This window comes from Pelodiscus sinensis, chromosome 3 (genome assembly GCF_049634645.1).
Source record: "Pelodiscus sinensis isolate JC-2024 chromosome 3, ASM4963464v1, whole genome shotgun sequence".
In the NCBI taxonomy this organism is placed as follows: domain Eukaryota; kingdom Metazoa; phylum Chordata; order Testudines; family Trionychidae; genus Pelodiscus; species Pelodiscus sinensis.
Window position 1 is genome coordinate 97,879,970 of NC_134713.1, and position 18,662 is coordinate 97,898,631.

General features: G+C 41.7%; 1 protein-coding gene across 1 annotated transcript in view; it reads right to left on the reverse strand.

Annotated features, from left to right (window-relative positions):
* Positions 1-10,793: 10,793 nt before the first annotated feature.
* IFNGR1 (interferon gamma receptor 1) overlaps positions 10,794-18,662 on the reverse strand; it is a 31,465-nt gene continuing 23,596 nt past the window's right edge. Inside the window, exons 6-7 of the mRNA XM_075924263.1 lie at positions 16,007-16,122; positions 10,794-12,381 (exon numbers count right to left, since the gene is read on the reverse strand). Coding sequence (XP_075780378.1) covers positions 11,767-12,381; positions 16,007-16,122 — 731 coding nt within the window. The 3' untranslated portion in view covers positions 10,794-11,766. The remainder of the gene's footprint in view (positions 12,382-16,006; positions 16,123-18,662) is intronic.

Sequence of the window (18,662 nt, forward strand, 5' to 3'; positions counted from 1 at the left end):
GTCCAAGGCTATAGAGGGTAGATCTTTGAAAAAGATGGGGAGGTTGGAGCAGTGAAGCATGTCATAGTAGAGGTTTAGTATGTTTTAAAAAAATATTAATGCAAGTAACTTAACACCATGTGAAACCTTGAATCACGTCAACAGACTAATAAGTAGTGCTCAGTATGTTGAGACATGAACACTGTCAAACTGAAAACATATGAATAATTTCATGTGAGATACCAAAGTTATGTTAGGACAGAGTTAATGTTTTTCTGCTTTTTAAAAAAGTGACTGTTAGCATCATTGAAAAAGTGCCAGGATATGTCTACACTGCCACCCTAGTTCGAACTAGAGTGGCTAATGTAGGCATTCAAATTTGCAAATAAATATCCTGGGCTTCATTTCTATGTTCCCGGGCAGGGAAGGAGGAGGAATAACGGTAGTTCGAATTAGGAGCTTTAATTCAAACTACCTAGTCCATGCCGTGTGTAGCTGTGGGCAGGTAGTTCGAACTACAGGCATTTAAAAATGGCACCCGCCCGGGGACATAGAAATGAAGCCCGGGATATTTATTTGCAAGTTCAAATGCCTACATTAGCCATTCTAGTTCGAACTAGGGTGGAAGTGTAGATATACCCCCAGAGAGTGATTGCTCTGGAGGAAAGACTACCATTTAAGTCAGAATTTGTGCAACACAAGCAGTGGCCATGCTGCAGCAAGATACCTCAGACCTGAGGGGAGGGAAGTTCTACCTATAGTCTACCCTTCACACAGACTGCTATGAATGATGGCAGTTGTGATTGATCAACTTAGCCATATTCAACCAGGGTTTCATATCCCTTAGCAACTACAAGTTGGACATGTACTAACACCACCCTTGAATAAAATGTCCCCTTAGCCTGTAAGTTAATTATCTTCTGATGTTCAGAATGCACAGTCAATGTCTACATTGCAGGTTTTTTGCGCAAGAACTGTTTGGCACAGAGTTCTTGCAGAAAAGTACTTGCGCAAGAGTGTGTCCACACTGTCATGTGCTTTTGTGCAAGAGATGTGCTTTTGCGCAAGAGCATCCATGACAGTGTGGACGCTCTCTTGCGCAAGAAAACTCTGATGGCCATTTTAGCCATAGGGATTTCTTGCGTAAGAAACCCGTTGCCCAGCCACGCTGCCTTCTTGTGCAAGAGCTCTTGTGCAAGAGGGCTTATTCCTCATGAGGAGAGAAATAACTCTTGCGCAAGAAGCCCTCTATTCCAACGCCTTACTGTAAATTTACTTGTGCAAGAACGAACATGCAGTGTAGAGGCTCCGCAAGTTTTTGCACAAGAACAGCTGTTCTTGTGCAAAAAGCCTGCAGTGTAGATGTAGCCACAGTGTTGTCAAACTAAATAATTAACTGCCTAAAATCTATTAATCACTTGGTTCAAACTAGGATGGCTTTGTAGAAGGAAGAATACTATACCGCTGCCTGATGGAAGCAGAGACTTTTTTGTAGGCCAGACTCTTCCTGGGATAAGAACAGTACATTTTTTCTTCTCTGTAACCTATTTTAAGCCCAAAGTTTGTTGGGCTTAACAAGAATAAGGAAATGATTTCATCGATGAATTGGATTCCCTTCCTCCTGAAAAGCCCCTAATAGCACATATATAGTGCTTTGTCTGCCTCCACTGGCCTTATCCTCTTAACTACCACTTCTTTTAAGTCAACCTCACAGCAGTACTTTCCTCCCCTCCCAATGTGAAGGGGCCTTCAAGAAGTCCTCGGTCTCCTCCCTCTGTCCAAGCCTGATTAGAGGGCTCTTCCTCATTCTTCTTCCTGCAAACACAGTTGACAAGAAGGAGACTGGATGGCTTACTGCATGGCCCACATCTAGCGTTGCCTCTGTTTTTCTGCTGTTGAAAGGGTGCACAGTCTCTGCTCATTAACGATTAAATGGCCCTTTCTGAGAGTGCTGAGTCTGCTATGCATAGCACTTTGGGGGCTAGGGCTGGCTCCTTCTCCAGGCATTCATGTAAGCAAGCAGCATATACAAACTGATACTATTCTGCACTTCAGAAGTCTTGGGAATTTACCAGCATCTGACCTGTCACATACAATATTTTGCACAGCGGCATCCCTCAGAACTTCTACTCAGTAATGAGAGCAAACAAACGTGCTGGAAGCATTTATGAAAAGCTAAACAAAGGCAGTTCTACTTAGATAAACTTCTGAAGACAAGGACTGTCTTTTTGTTCTGCATTTGTACAATGACTAGCATAACAGGGTCCAGGTCTATGACCAGACTTTAGGTGTTTAATACAAATAATTAAGTCAACAGCCATTTGCACACCTGCAGATTAAATCCTGCACGAGACTGAGGTCCATAGTGTTGTCCAAGGGAAGGGTGGGGCATTTATGACTTGGGCTTAACCTCCTTGTAAACTGAAACTTGGCCTCAATTGGAGTTTGTGTATGTACACTCTCCCAGCCCTCTTATAAACATGCACAAACTGTATGCTTAGATCCTGGAAAAACTCAGCATTTCTATAAGTACTACTGGATTTGCTTTACATTTTAATACAACCTACATTGGTTAGTTCTGAGCAATGGAGAATGGGACCGGTCAACAGTTAGCTGCTTTGAAATTTTCCTGAGGAAAATGCTGCTTTTAACCATCTTAATTTCAATGAAATAAGCACAAAATGTTTCATCTCATCAATTTTTTAAAACTAATCCTTCAATAGTTTACATTTAAAACTTGTTTTGTCTCTCTGCTGCTGCCTGATTGCACACACCTTTTTCCAAATGAGGCATGCAGTTAATCCATCACTTTGTAACCCTGTGTGTCTCCTGACCACAATAGAACGCTACCCAGTCTCATAACAGTGTGAAAGATACAATAGTGACTGCTGAAGGGAACGAGGAAAGCCCTTCCCTTTTACAACAATTTAAGAAGTGGCTAAGCTGTATAGATGCAACTTTAAGGAAGGATAAGAATGTCACAGAGCATTATTTCAGAATAACTGACATTATTCCAAAATAACAAGGAGCGTGTCTATACTACAAGCCATTATTTTGAAATAATGTCGAGCTGAAGGACTTATTCCAATTCCTGTAACCCTCATTTTATGAGGAGTAAGGGAAATAGAAGGAAGAACGTTCTTCCTTTACCTTCCTGCTGGGTAGACAGTGCCTAAAGCCGAGTTTAACTATTTCGACTTCAGCTATGCAATTGACGTAGCTCAAGTTGCATAGCTTAATTCGACTTTTGCCCTGCTGCATAGATGTGCCCTCAAACCTCTGTGACTCCAGCAAGTAATGAACTTACATGAATTTTTTATTTCTTGTGACCTATCCTGGCTTTTAATGAAAATAATTATGACAAAATCTTCACTTTAGACAATAGGACCACAGTGACTTCTTCCAAAAGACTTTTTGGTATAAACCCTCTGCTTATTAAACACTTCAAAATTTATAAAGAGCGCTTCAGAGTAACTGAATTTTCAACTCCACTTAATAGAATCTAGGGCTGGAAGAGACCTAAGGAGGCCATCAAATCCAACCCTCTACCCAAAGCAGAATCAACCCTAAATAACATTTACATTCAAGTTCCTGATCATGCAAGTTTCTCAAATGATTAGGATTCTCAGAGCATTAGGATTGCTGTGAGATTCTTGTGTTCAGGAGTGCTGGAACAACGTGTAGTGGAAGTGCTGGGAGCAATTGAATCAAACTGTAAATGCTGCATATATAGAAGTAATTTCAAATGGCAGCACCTGTGTTTGGGTTTCCCAACACTAAGTGTTTTCAAAATGTGTGGGCTTAGAGCCACATAAAGCTCGCATGTAGAAACTAACACCCTTCCTACCCCAAACATGCTTTTGTGCCAGATCAGAATACTACCACAGGATTAAGTGGTAGCTTACTTCCAGGAGCGGCCCTAGACGAGCTGCCTAGTTCACACCTATGGATGGGCTGCCACTGCTTACTCCTGAGGGACTTCTGTGCCAAACATTTAAGTTCTGCATATTTTGTCAAAATAACACAATCACACCATTTTCATTTATTTGCTGGCACTATTTTGAAATACTGGTGTAATTTTGTGATAGTGTTTTTTTGGCCCAGAACTTTTAATTTTTGGTGCAGAATTCCAAGAGTACCAGGGTTCGGTGCAATGCAGTTTGGGTGTTGGCAGCTCACTAGCGGGTCTGGGGGGGAGGGAGGTCATTAGGGAAGGATTCTGGGAGAACTGGACTCTGCAGGGGAGTCCAGGTGAAGGTGGTTAGGGCTCAGCAGAGATGGGGTGGCCTAGAGGAGAAGTCTGGGTGCTGGCAGAGTGGGGCTTGGTTTGAGTCAGGGTGCAGCTGATAGGGGCTCTGTGTGTGCATGCACGTGTGCACGGGGAGAGAAGGGTCCCAGTGCAGGGCTAAGGCTTGGCGGAATGGTGTAGAAACTCCTGATGCATGGCATGAGGCATGGCAGGCTGGCAGTTTAGTGGGCTTCTGGTTCCGCTGGTATGCCCAGAGGTGCAGAGGAAGCAGCTTCTCTTAGTGATCCACCCTCTGTAGCTGAAGAGTTATGGGGTCAGGAAGTGGGAGGGATCACTATATGGGGAGCTGTTCCCATCCACCCAATCCCCATACTTTTGGGCTCTCTCCAAACCTCACCCCCACAGAGCTTTTTGCAGCCAGGGGATGTTTCTGAGGGTTGTTCACAACTCGCTGCTCCAGGCGGAGAAAAGGGAACTCTATTGCCCCCCACCTAAAATTAACATTCCTGGGCAACTGTCCATCCCCAAGACATCCCACCCTCACACAGTGACTCACCTCTTGCTGGCTGCACCAAGGGCCTGAATAGACGTGTCCACACTGCCAGGGAGGTGTGCATGAGCACTGGTGCAACTTCTCTCGCTTCCCTGCAGAAAAATGGTTTTTATGGGGAAGCAAACGAGAATGTGTGTGTGTACGTGTTTCTGCATGCGCACGGTGGTGCCAGATTCCCCTAGGAGGAGTTGTGAATAGAAGTGGCTATGCAACCTATATTTATTTAGAGACAAGATTTTTTTGTAACAAGCTTAACACTTGTACGTGTAGTTTGGGAGAAAGTTCAAATGCAGACACTTATAACAGTGAATTGGAATGTAACTTACGTGGTTTCTTTCAAAGAATGAACAGTCTTCAGACTCACTTCTAGGATATGTCTCAGGGCAGATCTAGACTACGTGCGGCTTCCAAAAGATATGCAAATTTGGCTCAAATTTGCATATCGTCTTCCTCCCCCCCCCAAAAGAGGCTTTTCTGATATTTGGCCTGTCTACACAGGGGCCTATTATCGGAAAAAACGCCTCTTCGAAAGCCCCCTTATTTCTCCTATAAGGAGGTTTAAGGGGGCTTTCGAAAGAGGGTTTTTCCCCCCCGATATTTGGCCCCGTGTAGACAGGCCAAATATCAGAAAAGCCTCTTCCAGGAAAAATACCCAGAAGGTATGCAAATTCGAGACAAATTTGCATATCTTCTTTCAGAAGCTGCAGGTAGTCTAGACATGCCCAGAGTGAGAGGAATGTAAACCAGTCATTAACTATGTGATAGATTAGTGATGGACAACCTAGGCTAGTGAGTGTGCCACATGAGTGACAATGTTCTACTTCAGATGCTCGGCTAGCCAGACTCTGTTCTCAGGTTTGGTGGGTAACCAAGAAGACACAAATCGCTGAATGCGAATAAATGCAAGGTTTATTAGCTATTACAGAAGCTATCTCTGTGCTAAAGCAGAAACCAAAACAGCCCCTGCCTGGGAGAAGTTTCCCACGGACAGGCTCTGGTTACCATGGAGCCTATGTCAAATACGCCAACACATGCATACTAGGCACAGCCTCTCTCTCTCTCTCTCTCACAAGCTAGACATGGGGAATTTTCTCTTCTAATATTAGGCCAAAGCCTGTTTTCTAGTTTGCAAACATGAGAACTGGGAAGATTCACTAACTCCTCGCCATACAATGGTCTTCTGGTTTTCCAACCACAACAGACCCTCCTACATCTCTATTGGCTGCAAGACTGTCATAACCAAGACAGTCTCCCAAGAGAAGGTAGTTTTGCTAACTGCATGTGCATACCTACAATTTGCAGGGAGTGCTGACTGAACCGTAGCAGAGTTTTGATTAGATGCAGAGGGAACTCACAGCTCTTATAGTCAATATTGAGTGCAACCAGCACTCATCTCACATGACTCTGCTTTACAAACCTGTCACTTTAGTAACACTGATAGGAAAAATAGACTACATGGATGGAAACCAGTGTAATCTGGCAACTCTATGCATGAATGGTAGTAAACAAAATGGCCCCCAGGCCACACAATATGAAGCTCATGGGCTGCAGTTTGCCCACCACTGACAGAGAATAAAAATTTCCTGAAGCAAAACTGAACGTGGAAACTCCAATGCATATGGCATCAAGAAGCTAATATCTTACATGCTAGCAGATAGCATTTATATTAAAGCCAATTTAAGGAGAGAACGGACCACTACATCTAGTAGTCTGACTTTGGGCATATCACTACCCACCCCCTCCCACCCCAGCACCAACATGCTAATTAACTGAAATTAGCCCAAGTATTACAAATTAGCCTAGAAGAGGTGAAACAAAAATGTAGACTAGACACTCAAGTATAGAAGTGTTCTTACTCTGCTGATGGTAAAAGAAAAAAAAAAGATTAAGGCTAGATAAAACTTAAGACTATTACTGATACCATGGTGAGGGGTGGCACATAAGGACCCATAGATACTCAACTGCTTCCCTACAAGCAAAAATATTAAAAGCTTAAATTTACAAATTAAAAGAAATGTCACCAATGAGATTCCAACTAAATGCTTTCAAAATATATGGCAGGAGTGATAGTAAAGAATTGTCACAACCATGCTAGTCAGAAAAATATCAACTATTGGTTTCCTTTTTAGTTACAACTCAAATATTATTGCTCAGACTGAGTGCAGGCCAAAAGGAGAGGAGGAAAATGTGATATTAACTAGTTTCTAATAGTCTGTAAGTCTCTGCCACGTCTGCCAAAGAGGCAATGAAATACCGAGTCCAAATCAACAAAGCTTTTCGGAATGTAAAAAATCACTTGAGGTATCATAGAACCCTAGCACTGGAAGGGACCTCGAGAGGTCATTGATTCCAGTCCCCAGCCCTCACAGCAGGACCCAGTATCATCTAGACCATCCCTGATAGATGTCTATCCAACCCACTCTTAAATATCTCTAGTGATGGAGATTCCACAACCCCCCTAGGCAATTTATTCCAGTGTTTAACCCACCGACAGGAAGTTTTTCCTGAAGTCTAGCCTAAACCTCCCTCACTCTAATTTAAGCCCATTGCTGCTTCTCCTATCATCAGAGGCCAAGAAGGACCTTTTTTTGCCCTCCTCCTTTGTAACACCCTTTTAGATACTTGAAAACTGCTATCCATCTTTCTTGAAATGTGGTGCCCAGGACTGGGTACAGTACTCCAAATGGGGTCTACTCAGAGTACAGAGAAAGAATGACTTCTTGTGTCTTGCTCACAACACTGCTGCTAATGCATCCCAGAATCATGTTTGCTTTTTTTTGCAACAGTGTCACACTGACTCATGTTTAATTTGAGGTCCACTATGGCCCCTAAATCCTTTTCAGCAATACTCCTTCCTAGATAATCACTTCCATTCTGTATGTGTGAAACTGATTGCTCCTTCTTAAGTGGAGTTCTTTGCACTTGTCCTTATTAAACTTCATCTTGTTTACCTCAGACCATTTCTATAGTTTGTACAGATCATTTTGAATATTGACCCTATCCCTCCAGAGCACTTGCAACTCCTCCCAGCTCAGTGTCATCTGCAAACTTAACAAGCGTGCTCTCTATGCTGTCACCTAAATCATTGATGAAGATACTGAACAGAACCAGTCCCAAAGAGACCATTGCACAACCTCACTTGTTATGCCCTTCCAGCATGACTGAACGGTTAAGAACTACTGTTTGAGATGGATTATCCAGCCAGTTAGGCACCCACCTTATAGTAGCCACATGGACCTGTAAGCCCAGCCACACCTACTCTGGGGCAGTTGACTCGGGCTTGCTAGCCTACACAATTACAGTGTAATATTGAGGTTTATTAAGGGTATGTCTACACTGTGATCAAAAACTTGTGGCACCAGTTCTCAGAACTCAGGCTCAAGCCCAAACCAGAATGTTTAACCCTGCAGCCAGAGCCCCTCAAGCTAGAATTTGCTGACCTGAGCTTTAAGACTTGTTTTTTAAATTGCAGTGGAGAGATACTGTTTGTAAACCCACATTACTTCCATACAACTCTAGAAAGTAGCAAGTGTTGTTGCCAACTGATTATTTTATGTGAAACAAATCAGAATTTCATCCACATGGGCCACAAACTGTAACCCTCAAACTCCCTTTTCAAGAATTTGGTCAATTCACATAGAAGACTAGAGTTAGAGACAGGCACCAATCAGGACCACCTATATGGTAAAGAGAGTAGCAAATTCTTGGGACACCATTCAAAGGGAGAGGGAAATCTGTTTGTCACCTTGCAACATGCAATAGTTTGATACCAAAGAAACCACTGCTTGACACTAATAATATGGCTAACTAATGCATAGAGTCCAACTTTTTCTAAGTAAACTAACAGACAATCTAAGTACTCTATCTTCAACTCTTGCCCACTTCTATCTGAAACTGGCCAGGAGATTGTTCCCTATCAGTCTCAGAACTACCCAAGTCATTTAAACGATTATGAAATCCAGGCTTCAGGATTACAATTCCTAGTTAGGTATAACCATAACTCTTCAAAATACGTCATTTGGTACAAAATGCAACAGTCCTAATGCTTAGCAACACAGACTGCCATGAGCACATAATTGTGCTCCACTGTGTTTCACTCTATTCACTGGCTTCCCACTAAGGCCAGTCCAATTCAAAATTTGTCCAGATTTATGGAAGCCCTCAGTAGCACAAGAAACACAAGAGTACTTCTCCCTCTAACCAAATCGCTTATCTTCTACTGGAACATGAGGGTTGCACTCAATAGAACTTTGTAGGGGCTGGATCTAGTGGAATTCATTCTTGCAAGAACTGAAAGCGAGCGGAAGTTTCACTTCATTTAGAATTAAGGATGAGATCCGAACCCAGGCATGCAAATGGAAATCTTTCCATTGACTTAACTGGTCTCTGGACCAGTCCTATTGCAAATTCACCTCTGGGCTTGGCTTTTTCTTAGATTTTACCCAAACACATAAGTGAACTAGTCAGCTATTTTTCCTGTAGGCTGAAAAGGGGGGGGGGAAGCACAAGATACAGATATGGTAGTTGACACCAGAGAAATACCTTTTACTCCGGAGGGAATTGTGTGCCACTGCACATGTGCAGGGTTCATGGCCCCTGCAGGTTTCTTTGATTCCCTGCAGAAAAATGACTTGCCATGGGTGGGGGAAGGGGGAGGAGTAAAGGGAAGGTACAAGAGTGGTTATGAATCCCTCTCAGCAGTGCAGGCATGTTGGCCTGGGCACTCAGAGTAGCTGTTAGAGAAGTAAAAATCAATGTTGGAATGGAGGCATGGGTGGGTAGTCGGACCTGAGACACACACATTCTGTACTTACAGTACACGCAGCATGGAGGGGCTGGGCTTTGGGATGTTTGAGGAGATAGATGTGGAAGAGACTCCATTCCCCTTGAACGAAGCAGCCTGCCCACCTAGTGAGTTCCTCCAGAAGTATAAAATGGGTATAATAATTGTAAGGCTCCTTTAGATTGCCAGAGTGGTGTAAAGGAATGTTAGTATAAAGGACAACAAGGCTTTATAAATACTTATGGTACTTTAGTGATTAGAATTGGTCTAAATTTTTGGACTGAAAAATATTTCCTATCAAAATGTGCTCAGTGAACTATTTGTTACTGTCCTTTCTGGAGATGGTCAGTAGCCAGCATACATTTTGAATCTGAATCCCCAGCACTCATTTCTGCTTCAATTGTCTGATGTAGCACTGAACATTTGGATGCATATATTTGTTGACTAATAGCTGGAAGTAAAGGGTCGATACTAGTTATTAGAAGGGATTTCCTCCAGTGTTCCCTACTGCCAGTCTCACTCCATTGTACTGTAGTTTAAATAGAATTTCCAAAATAAATGAAACCAGCATGAATGTATAGTGTTACGTTAAGAAATAAAATATGCAGAATCTTGCAGAGTTTTAAAATATTGCGCACACAAATCTTTAATTTTTGGTACAGAATTTCTCCAGGACCAACCTTTTTTCCAAGGGCCCCATCAGTGGTGTGTTTTAATTCACCGATTTCTATAGAAATTAACTCTAGTTTTCCTTGATTGCGAGTGTTCATGTCAGTGAAAGATATAACTTTACACTTATTGTTCTTGGTGACGTTTATTAATGGTTCCCCATTAAAAATTCAGTTTGCTCCAAAGTAGAAAGATTGAGTATTTCAAACGAAATATCTCTACACATTGTTCCTTAAACTTTTTAAGACCGAGGAACACCGAACAATTTTTTTTTTTTTTTAAACAGGGAACACTTTTTGTTGAGGAAAAATTAAAACGCCCCCAGGGAAAAGCTGTTGAACGCGCGCACACACACACGCACAAAGAGGGTTGCCCTTTCAAGGGTGGCCATTCCCCAGGGAAAATTTGTTGATAACTCCCCACCAAAAAAGGCACTTATTCCTTTAAGGGCAGTCATTTTGAATTCTGTCCTCTCTGTGACACACCTCCAACTGCCTTCTTTGAGAAAAGCCGCTCTGCACAATGCACCCATGAAATAAAGATGAATGTTAGCATCAAAATTATACATTTCCAGACTTTTGCTTTATTTGGATCCCTTTTAAAAAGCTTCTGGCAAAACAATAAGATCTACAGGGGACATTACATTTAGATCGCAATCGTCAAGCCTTTAGAAGCATTTTTATAGTAATAAAGACTTGAGATATAAAACCTAAACATTCTAGCTTCAATTTGATAGCTTTATGCTTCAGAGATCCAGCAGGGGATCTAATTAATTACACCAAATTATATACAACAACAACAAAAAATCTGTTCTCTCAAGATGATTAAAAAGATGCTATTAAATTAATATTTTCAATTTGTAAAAATAACTACATTTTCTATCAAAATGCAATGGAAAGTTTGGCAATCCACATTTCTTCTAAGCATTTTTATCTTTATTCTTTAAAAGAAAAAGTGTTAAACATTTTTTTCAGAAAACAAGATGTGATTACACAACACAGCATCAGTATAGAAAATATGGATAAAGCTTAAGCACACGTGATAACAGTTTAAAAACATGTAAATGTACATAATATGGGTATTCTGAAGGAGTGGCATATGATTTTGCAATTAGTGTAGTTGTACACATTTATGCTCCACCATGCAAAAGCACTTCTAGTTCCAGAACATGCTCCAATTGTATCTGTTCTTGGTCACATACAAAACACATATGATGTATAGAGGATTCTTCAATACACTATTGGGAAGATACTGGAGAATCCTTCCTTCAATATAAAGATTTTTCTTTAATAGCCTAAAAGAATATGTCGAAGGCAAACCATCATGTGATTTAATGTGAGGCAATCTGACTAAATATTCTTGCTACATCTTCACAGTAAAAGGGAAGAACTCCATTTTCACAGTGGCAGAAGGGATTTTGAAAAGGAGATCTCATAGCCGATTTGCATTTTTTGGAGCCTTTATAGTCAGAGAAATGCTCTCCATACCTATGATAGTTTCCATTTGAATTCTCTTCAATTTCAGGATTCTGCTCTAAGAAGTCACACTGGTAATCCCATTAAGATGCTGATACTTTGAAACGACTGTGCTGTGGACACCAAAAGGGACTCCCTGAGTCTTCAATAATTCTCTTCCTGACTCAGGCCCTTCATCAGTATGTCTATATGCAATCACAGATTCCTCTTCATCAGCATCTATGAGATCCAACAGTACGTGAGGTTTGTCATAACCAGAAAACATGCTGCAGCTCTTTAGGACATTGGACTGTTGCACCTCAGTATTGGATGGCTCTGGGCTTGACTGAATACTACATAACTCTGTTTGGCTACTATTAGAATGAAAATAATTCTCTTTCACTTTTGGGCTTTGTTCATCATCAGGCGTTATTTCAGCAATGCTTTCTTGGATAGACATCTCTTCTGTTTTGTTTGATATCTCCTGGAAGATGACATCGTCTGTTTCTTCACTGCAGTCTTCAGAATTAGGGGTCTCTATTTCTTGAACTTGGTCTACTTGTTCCATCAAGTTTACCTTGTCACTTTCTGACAATACAGGCTTGGATGATGATGCGGTTATGACAGAGATATATTTTGCTTCTGGTTTTGTTTCTAAAATGTTGTGCGAGTTCAGGTTTCGTACCACAGTGACCTTAAGAGTAAAGAGGAGGTACTTTTAGTTGTACATAAATCACATGTTTAAGGTAATAATCTAGTTTATTGTGTCTCTAAATCAAAGTTTAGAAGCAAGACAAAATAGCACTTTAAAGGAATACATATGGTTATTTAACTACATTTCCTTTCAGTAATTCAATAGGAGTTAAGTGGAAGTCAGCAGCTGACATCAGTGTATAACTGACACCAACAAACTTGTTGAATTTTAGGCGAGATGCCACAAACGTGCAAAGTCTACAACCACACGTGAGGGATCTAAAAAGCTTCCTCATTCAGATTAAAGAGGTAGTGGTATGTAAGGAGAAGAGGAAGGGAAAAAAAGCAGGGAATTCCTCTTACTCCTGTTATTTAAGCAATCTTACAAGCTTCACCTACAAAGGAAGTCAAATCCTGAAATTAGCCATTTACCTTCACCCACTTTTAGCCTACCTACTTTGCTTGCAGAGAGCTGGTTTCTTTAGATTATTTAGGATTTGTCTACCCTACCACTTGTCAGCAAAACTTGTGTCAGTCAGGAGTGTGAAACCCCCCCCCCCCCACATCCTTGAGCAACATACATTTCCTTGGCAAAGTATTGATATGGACAGCGCTATGTGGGCAGGAGAGGACCTCCTGTCAATTTAGCTAATGCTGATTATTGGAAGTGGCTTAATTATGACTGCAGGAGAGCTCTCTTCTGCAGGCAAAGAGCAGCTACATAGTAAATCTCAAAGCAGCATAGCAGTGCCACTAAGTTCCATAGGTAAACAGTCTCAGTTTTACCAACAACAGCAGAGCCCTAAAAGCATCCCCTTTATTTTGTTTAGGTATGTTAACCTTTCAGGCCCTTCTCACATACTGCTAAGCACCTGTTCTGAGCCAGAAAGTGGTATTTCTCCTTGAAAATTAATCCACAAGAAGAGCACCTGTGCTTTGTCTGATTTTTAACTTTCTGAAAACGATGAATTGAGAGGTGCTTTAAGGCTCTCAAATTAATTTCTTGGGACTAGAAACTGAAGAAAATAACGTAATGTTAAACTGTCATGAACCCTGCTGCCTTTCTGGCAGCAATAAACATTTACCATTTCTTTGGAAATAGGTATTCAAGGATTTTTGTTGTTTGTTTTGCACATGCACGTTCTAAGTGTTCTGAAAGTGGCCACTGGGTAAAAAGTTGCTAAAGGACAGTCACAGAAAATGTGTGAAGAGAGGCACAAGAGATAGGAGTGTTCATGTACATCAAAGTATTTATGAACTGCTGCGGTTAATCCCAAATGTATTGTACCAGAGTGAAGGATAGAGAAAAGAATCTTAGATTGCTACTTCTAGGACACAAAATAACTAAAGGTACAACATGTCAAAAGTATCGTGGTCCTGGAGTGAACATAGACTCAACTCAACTTCTGGAATCAAATTACAGTTAACTCCTTTCAGGCACTGGATGTTAAGATCTAGATATACACTACGCAGAAATAAGAACCACAAAGCTCCTCTCTTTACTCCTAAAATAATTTTATGCTTTGACATTTATTTAGTTCCTTGAAGTAGCTACAAATCCAACTCCAACAGCTCTTTTAATTGGTGGGTAAAGAGAAAATTCCATATATAAGCCTGAATATGAACTACAGGAATTAAACTGAAAGGATATTCTATAAAAGCTGTTAGCAACAAAGAACAAAAGGTACATTTGTGATAGGTAAAACATCTGTATTTTGGCTATACTACAGCTTCCAACATTTTATCATACAAGCAAAGAACTCTGCAATTTTTTTCTAACAGTAGAATGTGCCGATGAGTGAAGAAGAGAACCTTAATCATGGTGGTAGTGAGACGGGGCGTCTACTCCGCACTGGCCCTTTAAAGGGTTAAAACCCACCCCTGAGTGAGGGATGGAGTCATGGAGCAAGCATCTGCAGCAGACAGCAGCCAATTAGGGCCCAGCTGTGGGCTGTATAAATAAGGGCTCCAGGAGGGAGGAAGGGAGAGACATTGTTGCTCTGACTGGGGAGCTAAAGGCTTCTTGATTTAGAGCAGGGCTGGGCTGGGGAAAGACTGGCCAGGCAAGCTCCTAGGCTGCAGAACCTGAAGCAAGGCCTCAGAGTAGTAGGGCTGCGGAGAGGCAGCCAGGATAGGCAAAAGCATCCATCGCTTTGCCAATGATGAGTGGCCATTTCAGACTGCAGTTTGCCCCTGTGGCAGGAGCTAGATGAAGACTGGCAGCGGGTCACTGAGGCAAGGTGGGCATAGGGGAATTGAGGGTCCCCAGGGGGCAGGACTCCAGAGTGTGGGGGCCACTACGGTAGGGCAGTACCCCGGTAGGAGGGTGCCACAGTCTGGGAGAGATGTGAGCCCTGACCTAAAGTAGTGGAGAACAACCAGTAACAGCGGGTGAGACATCAGCCAGAAGGAGGTGCTCCAGCACCTCAAAAATGCTAATTCCCTGAATGACCAGCAGGGAGCACTCTTGGTGGTGAGGCCTGCCCTTTTACAGGTGTTAACAGATGTTCAGGCCAGAAGGGACCATTATCATCCATCTAATCTAATCTTGACTTACTTTGAGTTTTCAGTGTTGTGTTATGCTGCCTTGACATTAGTGTTATATTAGCAGTGGATATTATGACGATAGAGACTTTGTTTAGTAACACAGAGATTCTTAGAGCTCAGGCTTTTGTAATTGACAGTGGAACAGACTTTTCTTCAGTTAGTTTTTGAACAAAATAAGCCTTGGCGTGCACACAGAGTTATGTCTACATTGCAGCTAGATACCTGCTGTTGGCCTATGCCAGCAGACTTGGGCTCACAGGGCTTGGGGTGAATGGATGTCAAACTGTGGTGTAGATGTGAGGGCTCAGGCTGCAAACTGAGCTCCAGAACTCTTCCTCATTCACATGATGCTAGAGCCCAGGCTCTTTAGACCGAGTCACCCGGCACAGACCAGCCGCAGGGGTCTAATTGCAGTGCAGACATACTCATATACTTACCTATTTCTCTAGTCACAAAACAAGGAAGTAACTTGAAGGAAAAAAGGTTAGAAGCAGAGGTTGTTTAATATCACCGGATAGATTTCCTGACTAAGTCTAAAGGTTCCTTATAAAACACGACTCTGACTTAAAAAAATAATTTAGCAATTAAAACAAGTAGTTTGTAGCTCCCATGACAAAAACATAAGCACTACTCTTCCCATCGTATAGGCCTGTCCAGTAACACAAAGAAAAGTGCAATTAAGACATAAATTAAGGTTTTAAGAATGGAAACTAAATACTTGAACCTGGCCTACTGAAATTAACTCATTTAGAAAGGAAACAGTCCTAATAAAGGAAATTCAAAGCATTGAGCTACAGTAAAAAGGCTACAGGTGTGTAAATCCAGAGCATATTTAGGATGAGACAAGTGCAAAATCATTTAATTTAAGAATTTATACATAGCGACAAAAGCTATTTAATTAGTTAACATTGTGGCTATCTGGTATGAAATTTTGTTTACTGATTGTTTTCTCCTACATGTTGCCCACTATGTATTTCAATAAAAATACTGGCTGTAAGACGAAGCTCGTTCGATATTAAAAGGTGCTATACAATAGTTGACTAACCAGATGGTTCTACTGAACAGTTTTGCGAACTTACCAATGACTTGGGTAGTTCAATTTTTCTCTTCTTTAGTTGTTTGCAAAGGCAATACATTGCCAAAATAAGTCCAACGGCAAAGACAACAGCAACACCAATTATAATCATTTTGAAGTCTAGAAAATTAGAGCAAAATATAATGAGAGGTTTGCAATCCAGGATGTTATTTTGACGTTCACAAAAGTCTTAGAAATGGCACACAATTTTTAGAGTGATTAAGTCCATGAATTAGGGTTTTCACATTTGAGTGTATATTAATATTAAAACATATGGCTTGGTCCATGAGAATTCTTTAGAAATGGCAGTAGGGTTTTTTTGGGATCATGTTTCCTTTAATTTTGAAGAGGACGAGGAAGTACATGACTAAACTGTGGCTTTTTTTTGCTCTTCCTTAGAAAAATTCAATGTAGATAAATAACTTGATTTAAAAAAAAAAAACACACCCAAGTGCTCCAAAACAGGAGAATTATAGAACTATTGATTACACATGTAATAGTATATTTGGCCCCTTAAACAGACTTGGGTCTAGCTTTCCCATTCCAGTTTAGGTGTGCCCTCATATGGAGTAATGAGGATGGGACTGTCCCAGGAATTATGAATGAGAGAATCTCAAAGACAAGAGAATTTAGAACTGAAGAGTTAAGAGAAGGATCAGAAGAAGAGCAAAGCTGGGTGGAAAGCTTCAGAGAGAGGATGCCTGTAAAGAAGGGAACACTGAAAAGTTCCCTAGATCAGCAGTGAAACCAGAACAGTCTGGTGAAAACAGAAAGGCCAGAGGGAGGGGATTGTCACGTAAGTTTTTCCAGGCCAGAGAGGGATGAAGGCCCAGAGAAGCAAAGGGAGATACCCGCTGGCTCTCTCAACTCGAGTATTGAGGCAGAGATGGATGAAGTCTAGAGAAACACAGACTAGTCCAGGAAAGGGCTAAAACCATACCTGAGGAGGAAACAAGATGAAGTACCCCAAGTAAAGGGGTTGGAGTGAGGCATAGTGGGACACACCAGAGCTGTACCTGGGATTCTAAGCAAGGTGAGAATACTGTAGCATTATGAGATGCCACAGGTATACTTGGTACATAAATGGACTGTTGGAACTTGAAAGATTGAAATGTGCTGTTTTGACTGTGCTGGAGAATTCTGGATTACAACTGAGACTTTTTGTCATGAACTAGTCCTGAAAAGGGCTATTTATATCCTGAAAACTTATGTAGCATTACTAGGAGAAAGGGGAAAACTAAGGCTGGTGCACTAGTCATATCACAGGCTGCAGCAAGAGGGCATCCTAGGAAGGGGACGCCCTAACCATGTGATGGCAAATACAGGCAGTTAGCCCCTAGGAAAAACAGGAAGTGCAAGTGCCCAAAAGGCAACTACTAAGGCATGAGGTGACCTGCAGGGACATAAGGGTGTACCCTGCCGGTGGTCACCTTAGGACAGGATCTCATTATTCACATATCAATTTTAGATCACAAGAAGATACAATTTATAATATTCATGAGATAAAGAAAATCCCATTGGTCCTCCAATAGGGAGTTCCTCGGTATATTAAGGGTTGCTGGAAGAAAGTCTGGGGGATGTTCTCAAAGGCACAAAAGGAAGTTGAAAGGGGCAGTTCCCACTCCATTCATTTATAACACATTTCGGTTACCAAGCTCTAAGCCTCAGATAAAGCACAATACAATGCATCCAATAACCAGCTGGGAGAAAAAGGCTCTTTTATTTAGTCTAAGATTTTCCTTTACTTTCAGCCTGAATGTGTGCACAAAGATGTTTCTGAGGTTGAAGCTTACTGCTTACATTGTAAAGAGAAATATGGAATAGGAAAGGCTCTCTAGTGCAGTAGTTCTCAAATTTTTTGGCCCACGTCCCATCTGGCTCAATGTAAACTTTTCCATGGACCACATGCTGCTAATGGAAACTTGTTGTTAACTATACAATTACACCTGAGCCATTTTGTTTGTGCTGTAGCTAGGGAGAACAGTTTAATTCAACCAGTAAGAAAAGAAATATTAATCGAAATTTTTAAACAGATTAAATGTTTTAAACTTTCCCATGTTAGTTTACAAAACTATTTTAAAATAAAGTAAAATACTGTGTCTAACACAAAAGGTTTCAACATTGTCTTTATTACAAGAGGGCGGGGGACCTTTTTTGGGTCTGGGGCTATTGACTCGGGGGGGGGGGGGGGGGAATTAGTCAGGGACCACACAAGTAAGATGCAAAAAAAAAAAAAAAAAAAAAAAAAACCCTCCAAAATCCCCAACCCTCACTGTTGTGACCCCCAACTAAGAAAACTCACTCTCCTGGTGCTTCAATTGCCGGGGGACAGAAAGGACTGAGGTTCAGGGCTTCCCACAGTCCAGAGTAACTCTTCTGGGGTTAGCGGATTTTGTGGACCCCCTACGCTTTGGGATGGGGCCAAAACGAGGGGTTCAGCGTGCAGGACAAAACTGCCAGTGAGTGGGATAGGAATGAGGGTACAGGATCTGGGCAGGGGTAGGGTATAGAAAGGGGTGAGGATGCAAGATCTGGGTGGCAGGTAGGTTGCAGGAACAGGCTGAGAGTAGTGTCTGGCCGAGGTGAGGGGGCAGGAGCAAGGGAGAGGGCAGTGTGTGGTCTGGAGGGAGGATGCAAAAACAAGGGTGGGTGCAGAGTCT